Source organism: Galeopterus variegatus, unplaced genomic scaffold (genome assembly GCF_000696425.1).
Source record: "Galeopterus variegatus unplaced genomic scaffold, G_variegatus-3.0.2 Scaffold92, whole genome shotgun sequence".
Classification (NCBI taxonomy): Eukaryota; Metazoa; Chordata; class Mammalia; order Dermoptera; family Cynocephalidae; genus Galeopterus; species Galeopterus variegatus.
This window is the reverse complement of record NW_007726203.1, coordinates 769,987-780,950: the sequence shown is the minus strand read 5'-3', so window position 1 is coordinate 780,950 and position 10,964 is coordinate 769,987. Positions and strand designations below refer to the sequence as shown.

Here is a 10,964-nt window from a genome sequence, read left to right as displayed (position 1 = left end):
GGGGACCGGCAACGGGATTGCAACCCTCGGTGCTGCTCCCGCGCCTTGCTCAGCCAGCGAGCAGGAACCGGTCTGTATGTGGGATCCAAACCCTCGGGCGGGAGCGCCGCCGCGCTTCCCAAGCGGCGCACTATTCAGTGCGCCACCGGGCCAGCCCTTGTGAGCCGTTTTTAAAAACACTCAGATGGGTTTATCACTGAGAAAGAAGGAGGTGGCACAGCTAGATGCTTTGCAGTCTGTGCGTGTGTGGTGACGGGCACTGATCATGACAAGCATCTCTACATGGTGATTGGTGCGCTAGGAGCACACAGCCAGGTCATGCTTCTTGCAGTAACTCACAGCTAGCACACGTGGTAACTGAACTTCCAGTTGTGTTGGTGGGGTTGGTGTTTGTTTAACAAACTGAGGCAACTGAAACTCGTGCATGTCGAAACTGGGCAAAGCAAGGACTACCTGTAGTTACTTGTTGAATGAATGAAGGGTGTGAAGCCTGGGGTTATGTATTTGGTGGGCAGCAAAGCCAGAGTTCTGCCGCTCTCCTTCCCTCCTCCAGGTACCACGGCCCATGTAGGCATCATGCTGTATGGGGTAGACAGCCGGAGCGGCCACCGGCACCTGGACGGGGACAGAGCCTTCCACCGCAACAGCCTGGACGTCTTCCAGATCGCCACCCCACGCAGCCTGGGCAGTGTTTGGAAAATCCGAGTGTGGCATGACAACAAAGGTCTGGGGTGGGTGCCATCGCCAACCCTCCCGCCCCCAGCGCCCTGCAGCCCTAACCCAGCCCCCACCTCCTTTGCAGGACTCAGCCCCGCCTGGTTCCTGCAGCATGTCATTGTCAGGGACCTGCAGAACGCCCGCAGCACCTTCTTCTTGGTCAACGACTGGCTGTCAGTGGAGACAGAGGACAACGGGGGTCTGGTGGAAAAGGAGGTGCTGGCTGCAAGTGAGGCCCTGTCTACTGCCTGGGGTGGGCTGGAGGGGGCCTGCAACTTGGCCTCCTGCAGCCCCTCCTGTGCCCTTTCCCCAGATGATGTGGCCCTGTGGCAGTTCCGGCGCCTCCTCGTGGCTGAGCTGCAGCGTGGCTTCTTTGACAAGCACATCTGGCTCTCCATATGGGACCGGCAGCCCCGCAGCCGCTTCACCCGCGTCCAGAGGGCCACCTGCTGTGTCCTCCTCTTCTGCCTCTTCCTGGGTGCCAATGCCGTGTGGTACGGTGTTGTGGGAGATACCACCTACAGGTGGGTGCCCATGGGAGTCAGGATGGCCTCCCCTGCCCGACTCCTCCTGCTCCCTCTAGCCTCACCTGGCCTGGGTCTCTCCTCTCTACCACACAGCACCGGGCCTGTGTCCAGTCTGATCCCACTGAGTGCTGACACAGTGGCCATCGGCCTGGTGTCCAGTGTGGTTGTCTATCCTGTCTACCTGGCTATCCTGTTCCTCTTCCGGATGTCCCGGAGCAAGGTGGGCTGGGGCTGGGGGACCCTGGTACTCTGGGGGTGGAGCATCGCCGCTGAGGGCTGTGTTGTCTAGTATGGCAGCCAAAGGGGGAGAAATCGGGCCGGCCCGGTGGCGCACTCGGTAGAGTGCGGCACTTGGGAGTGTGGTGGCGCTCCCGCCGAGGGTTCGGATCCCATATAGAGACCGGTCCGCTCACTGGTTGAGCGCGGTGCGGGCGCGACACCGAGGGTTGCAATCCTGTTGCCGGTCGCGGTACGGGCGTGACACTGAGGGTTGCGATCCCGTTACCAGTCACGAATAAAGACAAAAAGGAAAAAAAAAACAAAAACAAAGGGGCAAAAATCAGTGAACCAAAAGCTGGAACTTTGAAAAGGCCAACAATATTGACAAGCCTTCAGCTGGACTAACCAGGGGAAGGGAAAAAAAAAGATTGAAATTGCCAAAATGGTGAATGAAAGAGAGAACATCATTCCCCGACCTTAAAAAAAATTAACAGGCCTACTAGGGAATAAATACCACGAACGGCTATCCAGCAACATGCCAGGCGACTCAGGAGAAACAGACACATTGCTAGAAATACACAAGCTACCAAAACTCACTCAAGAGGAATAGAAAAATCTCAGTAGACCCATAGCAAGTAAAGAGGTTAAATTAGTAATTTTAAAACTTCCCGCAAAGAAAAGCCCAGGCCCACATGGCTTCACTAGTGAATTCTACCAAACAGTTCAAGAATTAACACCAGCCCTTCACAAACTCTTCCCAGAATATACAAGAGGAGGGAGCACTTCCCAACTCGTTCCTTGAGGCAGCATCACCCTGCAAGGTCATCACAGGAAAATGCAATATACATGCAAAGCTCCCAACAGTACACTAACAAACTGAATACAACAACACATAGAAGAGGGTTACACCATGGCCTAGGATTCATCCCAGGAGTTCAATACAGTAACCACGAGCTGTACGTGGCCACTTATGTTTATATTTAAATTAATTAAAGTGAAATAAAATTGAAAATTCAGTGTCCCAGATGCCCTGGCCATGTTGCACGCACTCAGTAACAGCATGTGCCTTGGTGCTGCAGTGATGGACAGATACAGAACCTGTCCATTGTTCTATTTTTTTTTTTTTTCCTTTTTGTCTTTTTTCGTGTCCGGCAACGGATCGCAACCCTCAGTGTCGTGCCCGTACCGGACCGGGACCGGCAACGGGATCGCAACCCTCAGTGCTGCACCCGCACCTCGCTCAGCCAGTGAGCGGGAACCGGTCTGTATGTGGGATCCGAACCCTCGGCGGGAGCGCCGCCACACTCCCAAGCGGAGCACCGTAGCAGTGCGCCACCGGGCCGGCCCCTGTCCATTGTTCTAGAACACTGTCTTGGACAGCACTGATCTAGCCCTGTCTGCTCAGGAGGTAGCTTCTCATGCCTGCCCTGAGCAAAGGCCAGAGCTGGCTCCTGCTGACCAGCTGCCCTCTGCCTGCAGGTGGCTGGGGGCCTGAGCCCCACCCCCGCAGGACAGCAGGTGCTGGACATCGACAGCTACCTGGACTCCTCTGGACTGGACAGCTCCTTCCTCACACTGTCTGGCCTCCGTGCTGAGGTGAGGGCTCCATTGGGGCCCAGGGACAGGCTCTAGCCCTGCCTGGGCTGGGTGGATCCTGCAGCCTCGGCAGTCGACCCTGAGGCGTGCTCTGCATTTCCCAACAGGCCTTCGCTGCACAAATGAAAAGTGACTTGTTTCTGGATGACTCTAAAAGGTGGGGTTCCCTAGAGAAAACGTGAGCCTTGGTGTAGGTCAGCTGCTTCTCGTGTGTGGTGTGTTGTGGGTGTCTGGGCTGCGTGGCGTGTCCTTGTCCAGCACTGGCCAGCTGTGTTGTTACATGCTCTCTTGGGAATGGGTTTGCTCAGAAGCCCCATGTGTCCTCATGTGATGCTTGCTGTGTCTGTGTGTGTGCAGACATGTCCCCCTGGGCTCCCCTTGCTGACCTATATCACTACAGCCTGGTGTGCTGGCCTTCCAGCGAAGGCACGCTCAGTTGGCCAGATCTGCTCAGTGACCCATCCATCGTGGGCAGCACCCTGCAGCGGCTGGCACAGGGCCGGACAGGCCGCTTGCTGGGCCCAGAGGACGATGGTCTCTCCCTGGTCAGCCCCTCCTCCCCTGCCAAATACTTTTCAGCGTCAGGTGAGTTGGGACTGGGAGGAGGAAGGCTCCAAACTCAGGTGAGCAAAGGCCCTGAGGGGCCCCTGAGTTGCAGGACCCCCCACTCCCTAACATGTCCTGCTTCCTCCAGATGAAGACCTGATCCAGCAGGTACTGGCCCCCACCCAGGACACACAAAGAGAAACGGACCTGCTCACTGGCTTGTGAGTACCTGGTTTTCGGTGGGGGGAGAGGGGAAATCCTGGGGGAGGGGCTGGGGTATGATGGCTGGGGTAGCCAGGAGCCCAGGCCCTGCTCCCTGAGTGGGGCGGGGTGGGGGCTCCCTCTGGCTCTGGGCTGAGAACACGTTGCTCTGAGCCCTGGTTTTTCCTCTGTGGAAAGCACCTCAGGTGATCACCCACGGCCTGGGGACCTTCCCTTTAGGGAGGAAGCAGGATCTCGGAGCCTTTGAGGAGTGAAAGGCAACCAGCGTGGGGAGGAAAATTTTTGTTTTTTTTAAAGATGACTGGTAAGGGGATCTTAACCCTTGGCTTGGTGTTGTCAGCACAATGCTCTCCCAAGTGAGTGAACTGGCCATCCCTGTATAGTGATCTGAACCCATGGCCTTGGTGTTATCAGCACCACATTCTCCCATGTCAGCCACAGGCTGGCCCTGGGAGGAAAATTTTGATTTTGGTCTCAGAATAGTGAGAAATCATGGGCAGGTTTTGAAATACCCTATTTTTTTTTTTTTCTTTTTGAGATCTTTTTGGTTATTCATATATTTTTTTTTCCTTTTTGTCTTTTTTACTGACGGGTAACGGGATCGCAACCCTCGGTGTCGCGCCCGTACTGGGGACCAGCAACGGGATCGCAACCCTCGGTGTTGCGCCCGCACTGCGCTCAGCCAGTGAGCGGGAACCAGTCTCCACATGGGATCCGAACCCTCAGCGGGAGTGCTGCTGCGCTCCCAAGCGGCGTACTCTCCAGTGCGCCACCAGGCCGGCCCTGGTTATCCATATTTTTAAGAACGTCTCAACGTCTTGGCTGTTTTCCAACTTAGTAACAAAGAGTCACATAGAATTACCTTATACTTTTCTCATCTGCTTCTATGTTAATATCCACATTCTCATTCCTTTGAACTCTTCCGATTTTCAAGCAACCAGAAATTACTGAGATATGAACTGTCCCAGAACACAGGGAAAAAGGGAAAGCTTCCTGGATCATTTTACAAAGGCAGACAACCTTGACACGAGGCATCTTTATGAAGAAGTTGCCAGTTGAGTTAAAAAATCTATAATATGGGGAAGTACTGGGGTAGTAATTATAGGGCCGGCCCCGTGGTGCACTGGGGAGAGTGCAGCGCTGGGAGCGCAGCGACGCTCCCTCCGTGGGTTCGGATCCTATATAGGACTGGCCAGTGTGCTCACTGGCTGAGCGCAGTGCGGGCGACACCACACCAAGGGTTGCGATTCCCTTACTGGTCATGAAAAAGACAAAAAAAAAAAGTTGTAGTAATTATAACCTGATCACCCCCAAATATGTCCAGCCCAAAGCTCTTCCTGAAACCCAGGTTCAGACATCCACCTGCCTGCACAGCCGCAGCACCACCTGGGTGTCCCGCGGCTGCTCAGACTTCACAGCATCAGAGCGCTGGACTTCCCCACCCCAGATTTTTCCTTTCTCCCCCAGTTATGCCCATCTCAGACAATGGCAGATGCCCTCTTATAGCTGACCAAGACAGAAGTCTTTGATTCATTCCTGACTCTTCTCTTTGTATCATTCCTCATGCAAGCCTTCAACAAATTCTATCAGCTACTTCCCAGACGCAGTCTGGCCACCTCTCCATGTGCACCTGTAGGTTCCATCAAAACATTGTCTTCTGCCCGGTCCATTCCAGGGCCTGCTCAGCGGGCTGTCTGCTGCACACTTCCTCTACTGTTCACGCTCCACCTGCACCAGAGACAGCCTGTTCCCTTCGACCCCGTCCCCGCCCTCCTGGTGCACTGGTTATGTCTTGCTGCCTAACTGGTTACCCCAGAATGTGTAGCTTAAAACAACTCAGGTGGCAGGTACAGTGTGGCAGGAGGCCTTCCTTCCTCCCCAAGTAGATGTCACCACAGGGCTGCTCAAGCATCATGCCAGCCTGGTGGCTGGCATGCCCCAGAGCAAGCAATCCAAGAGAGCAAGGCAGAAGCCACAGTATCTTTTATGACCCAGCCCCATTAGTCACACACTGTCATTTCCCATTCATCTCGGTTATTCTGGGAAGGGACTACACAAGGGCCTGATGCCAGGAGGGAAGTGTCACTGGGGATCCCTGGAGGTGCCCCTCACAACTGTTAGCCATCCCAGGACCCCTGAGAGTTCAAGCCTAAGTCCTCACAATGCTCCACCCGGCTGTGCAGTCTGGTGCCACCACCTCCCCGCTACCCTCCCTGCGCTGCTCATGTCCCCTCCGCTGTGTGCCCCCTCCATCTGCCTCCATCTTCTTGGCTGCTGCTTATCCCCAGGATGATGTCCTCATGCTCTCCTCCCTTCAGGTCTTTGCTCAGATGTCACCTGATCAGAGCCTCCCGTACATAGATGCAGTAAGGTGTAGCCATGTGCACACACATGTGCGCACACACATGCACACACACAGGCCAGCCTCTCCAGGTCTCACCTTGTGTTCTGCACAATAGCTTGTTCGTACTGACAGTGCGACATGTACACTGTAAGTGCAGAGACTTCCTTTCACTGTTGTATCCCCAGTGCCTGTAGCAGCGCCAGGCATTTAGTAGGGGATCAATAAATATTTGAATGACTGAAGGAATCACGAATGTTAGGCAATGATAGTCTTTGTTTTCATGCAGCTTAAGAGTCTAGTGTAAGATTCTGTGTGTTCTATGCTGTCATGCTGTTTGATTGTAATCTGTGTTTATATCCACGTGGATAACAAACGTCCACATACAGAAGGACTAGAGCAGCTGTTAACAGTGCCGTTCCTCATACGATGGAAATGCTAGTGTTAAATATCTACTTCCTACTTTTACTCTATTTTCTTCAAATATGTTTTACCACTTTTATAATCAAAAAGGTCAGTTTCAAGGAAAAATTCACCTCCATTCACTCGTTATTCTATTATCTCCCACCTCGATAAATGATAGTGTCTTATTCTCTGGCAAACACACAAAAACAGCAACATTCCAGGCAGTTCAGAGGCGGGCACACACTTGGATCTGGGACCATCCTTGGTTATGGCGTGATCAGGGCACAGATTCACAGGTGCCATCAAGTGTGTGAACTTTCTCCTCAGTCAGTACATGGAACAGTTGGGCTTTTCCTCTTCCTTCTCATCCCCATATTTCCTCTCACTTCTGTAGCTCCTTTTTCTGTAGCAGCTCTGCAACTGGGAAGGTCAGGATGGCATGCTGACTCAGGGACACGATGCTTTGGTCCAGTATCTCCCTGAAGAACAAACAGGTCTCTGGGTCCTCGAGCCATGTGTACTATTGGAATTTGAGAGAGGGACATTCCCTTGCCCCAAAGTTGATTTTAGGCTGCAGAACTGCATGGGAGTACACTGACCTCTGTAGAATGTCTGTCCAGGGGGAGAGGAGGGTGAGGCCCAGGTGTGCTTGGCCGGCTTGAAACCCAGTCAGTTTGCTGGTGTGAGGAGGAGCATGCGGAGGCTGCCAGTCATGCCCTGAAAGATGAGGACAATGGCTGGAGTGGCAGCAGGACGGGAGATTTTTAGGACAAGGACTCCCTAGCCAGGTGATGGGCCATGGACTTGTAAGCAGGGGGTGTGGCTGCTACTCAGCTTTGGCCTGACAGCCGGGTGGGTTATTTCCCCTGGCGTGACCAGTGGTGTCCTGAGTTCCGGGCACCACCATCACTGTGGTTTGGGCCTGGGTCTTCCATGTCTTCACAGGTGGGGGTGGGCGGGCATGGGCCTGCAGAAGCTCAAGGAACTTTCCCTGCCAGATGAGCATGGGCTGGATGCCACTGCCCTCTTTCTGAGAGCATGGGAAGAACTCACGGCCCCCACCCTGTGCCTCAGGTCCAGCACCCTTGGGGAGAAGACAGAGGCACTGATGCTGCAGAGGCTGGGGGAGAAGGGGCCACCCAGCTCAGGCCTGATCTGGGAACAGCCCCAGGCAACAAGGCCCTCCAGGACAGGTGTGCTCCTATGTGCCCAGGACGCCCCTCCCAGCCCCTCTCTTTGGGCTGCCAGTCATATGTCTGTCTCTGTGCCCCAGGATTGGTGATGGAGGGTCTGCGGAAGCGACTGCTGCCCTCCTGGTGTGCCTCTCTGGCCCACGGGCTCAGCCTGCTCCTGGTTGCTGTAGCTGTGGGGGTCTCCGGGTGGGTTGGGGCCAGCTTCCCCCCCAGTGTGAGCGTCATGTGGCTCCTCTCAAGCAGCTGCAGCTTCCTGGTCTCCTTCCTTGGCTGGGAGCCGCTTAAGGTGAGTGAGCTGCCAGGAGGGTGGGGCCTCAGTCTCTGGCACTTGCTGGCCCCTCTGATGCCACCTCCCACCCCAGGTCCTTCTGGAAGCTCTCTACTTTTCACTGGTGGCCAAGCGGCTGCACCCGGATGAAGATGACACCCTGGTAGAGAGCCCAGCCGTGACACCCGTGAGCGAGCGCGTGCCCCGCGTGCGGCCACCCCATGGCTTTGCCCTCTTCCTGGCGAAGGAGGAAGCCCGCAAGGTCAAGAGGCTGCACGGAATGCTGCGGGTGAGCCCAGCACAGTATGCTGCGGCCAGTGTACCCTCTCCATCTCCTCCTACTGCTAGCACTCTGCTGAACCTTTCATGTCCCTCCCTCTTCCTGACCACAGAAGGCCTTTTGGCAGCATTCCAGGCTCTACAGCTCCTGCCCTGACTCCCTCCTGTCACCCTCCCTTACACCTACTGCCCCCCAGTCCTTGTTGGCACCCAGTTCAGATGCCTGTTCCTGCCTGGCCTTGTAGGGCCTCGAGCATTACTGCCTTGGCCTTCAGTGGATTGTGTGTAGGGGCACGGGTGGAGTGTCTGTGCTCTTGTTTCCTAGTGTCAGGCACCCTGGCCAGGGGCATTTTACTGCCTGGCAGTCCTGAAGTCTTGCCCTGTTACTGTGGGCTGGGATCAGGCTAACCCAAGGGCTGTCCCTGTCTCCAAGAGCCTCCTGGTGTATATGCTTTTCCTACTGGTGATACTGCTGGCCAACTACGGGGACGCCTCATGCCATAGCCACGCCTATCGTCTGCAGAGCGCCATCAAGCAGGAGCTGGATAGCCAGGCCTTCCTGGCCATTACCCGGTATGGATGCCCCCGGACCCACATATTCGTCTGTCTGCTGGGCTAGGGCAGCAGTGACACCGACCAGTCTAGCCCAACCTCTAGAGGACATTTGCAGATGTCTAGATACATTTTTAGTTGTCAGGATAGGAGTAGATGCTACTGGCATTTAGTGGGTAGAGATACTGCGTACACAGTACAGCCCATGAGAGAGAATTACCTGCCCTGGGGCTGGCCCGTGACTCACTTGGGAGAGTGTGGTGCTGATGACACCAAGGCCACGGGTTCGGATCCCTATAAAGGGATGGCCGGTTAACTCACTTGGGAGAGCGTGGTGCTGACAACACCAAGCCGAGGGTTAAGGTCTCCCTACCGGTCATTTTTTTTTTTTTGTCTTTTTCCGTGTCCGGCAACGGATCGCAACCCTCAGTGTCGCCCCCGCACCGGACCGGGACCGGCAACGGGACCGCAACCCTCGGTGTTGCTCCCGCGCCTCGCTCAGCCAGTGAGCGGGAACCGGTCTGTATGTGGGATCCGAACCCTTGGGCGGGAGCGCCGCCGCGCTTCCCAAGCGGCGCACTATCCAGTGTGCCACCGGGCTGGCCTACCGGTCATCTTTAAAAAAAAATTACCTGCCCCAAAACGTCAGCAGGGCGAGGCTGAGGACCAGGGTCTAGCCTCGTCCCCTTGGGGCTGCAGTAAGCAGTGCTTTGTGAGCATCTGTGGGTCTCCTACCCCTGGTCGGGTGTGGGGAAGCTGAGGGATGAGTGTGTGACTCTGTCTGCGGTGGGCAGATCTGACGAGTTCTGGCCGTGGATGTCCCATGTGCTGCTCCCCTATGTCTACGGGAACCAGTCCAGCCCAGAACTGGGGCCCCCGCGGCTGCGGCAGGTGCGGCTACAGGAAGGTGAGCTGGGGAGGGTCACCCCAACACTTATCCTTGTCTTTGCAAAGAGTATCCTTTAGTGAGTTCTAGTTTCAGCTCTCCTAGCTAGCTGTGAGCCTGTCTTCGTGCTATTCCCTTTTCTGTGGAATGGAGAATCCTGATGTCTACTTTATGGGTTGCTGGGAGGATTCAGAGAGATGGTACAGAGCAGCTCAGCCCAGCTGATAAACATTGCTCCCGTCTGAGTTATGATTGTCCCCTGGGCCTGGCCCTGGCCCCCTGTGCATTTCAGCACTCCACCCAGACCCTCCCGGCTCGGGGGTGCACATGTGCTCAGCCGCAGGTGGCTTCAGCACCAGCGACTATGGTGTTGGTTGGGAGAGCATAGCCCACAACGGCTCCGGCTCCGAGACGTGGGCCTACTCTGCGCCCGACCTGCTGGGGTGAGCAGAAGGCGGGCCCTGGGGTTCCCTGCAGGCGGGGAGGAAAGTCATCCAGAGGAGCCCCTCGCTCCCTAGCCAGCCATGGCTCCTGGGGGGGGGGGGGCACCGGCTCAAGCACCACCGCTCTCCCGCAGCGCCTGGTCCTGGGGCGACTGCGCCGTGTACGACAGCGGGGGCTACGTGCAGGAACTGGGCCTGAGCCTGGAGCAGAGCCGCGCGCGGCTGGGTTTCCTGCAGCTGCACCACTGGCTGGACAACAGGTGGGCGCCCGGCTGTGGATGTGCCTCTCTCTCCGCTGCCGCTGCCCGCCCCACAGGCCGCTCCAGCCCCCGAGTGGCCCCTTGTGCCTCTTGGACGGGCGGCCCCACCTCACGCGCTCCTCCCCCGCTCTCCGCGCAGGAGCCGCGCCGTGTTCGTGGAGCTCACGCGCTACAGCCCGGCCGTGGGGCTGCACGCTGCCGTCATGCTGCGCCTCGAGTTCCCTGCAGCTGGCTGCGCCGCGCCCGCGCTCAGCGTGCGCCCGTTCGCGCTGCGGCGCCTCAGCGCGGGCCTCTCGCTGCCGTTGCTCACCGCGGTACGACCCGACCCCAGCCTGGTCCCCCGACCCCCCGACCCGGTCTCCCTGTACCCCCGTCCCCCGCAGGACTCTGCGGCCCGCCTCCCTGACCGCGCCTCCCGCAGGTGTGCCTGCTGCTGTTCGCGCTGCATTTTGCCGCGGCGGAGGTTCGTGCCTGGCGCAGGGAGGGGCGCGCACGCGCTGCGCGGCCTGG

The 10,964-nt window shown here is 56.8% G+C and overlaps 1 protein-coding gene across 1 annotated transcript in view; it reads left to right on the top strand.

Moving 5' to 3' along the window:
* PKD1 (polycystic kidney disease 1 (autosomal dominant)) overlaps positions 1-10,964 on the top strand; it is a 35,096-nt gene that overhangs the window by 21,539 nt on the left and 2,593 nt on the right. The window contains exons 26-42 of the mRNA XM_008581692.1: positions 554-724; positions 803-946; positions 1,031-1,241; positions 1,338-1,464; positions 2,943-3,059; positions 3,167-3,216; positions 3,460-3,644; positions 3,754-3,826; positions 7,648-7,766; positions 7,847-8,052; positions 8,129-8,323; positions 8,747-8,886; positions 9,660-9,772; positions 10,044-10,194; positions 10,329-10,454; positions 10,594-10,768; positions 10,876-10,961. Coding sequence (XP_008579914.1) covers positions 554-724; positions 803-946; positions 1,031-1,241; positions 1,338-1,464; positions 2,943-3,059; positions 3,167-3,216; positions 3,460-3,644; positions 3,754-3,826; positions 7,648-7,766; positions 7,847-8,052; positions 8,129-8,323; positions 8,747-8,886; positions 9,660-9,772; positions 10,044-10,194; positions 10,329-10,454; positions 10,594-10,768; positions 10,876-10,961 — 2,389 coding nt within the window. The remainder of the gene's footprint in view (positions 1-553; positions 725-802; positions 947-1,030; positions 1,242-1,337; positions 1,465-2,942; positions 3,060-3,166; positions 3,217-3,459; positions 3,645-3,753; positions 3,827-7,647; positions 7,767-7,846; positions 8,053-8,128; positions 8,324-8,746; positions 8,887-9,659; positions 9,773-10,043; positions 10,195-10,328; positions 10,455-10,593; positions 10,769-10,875; positions 10,962-10,964) is intronic.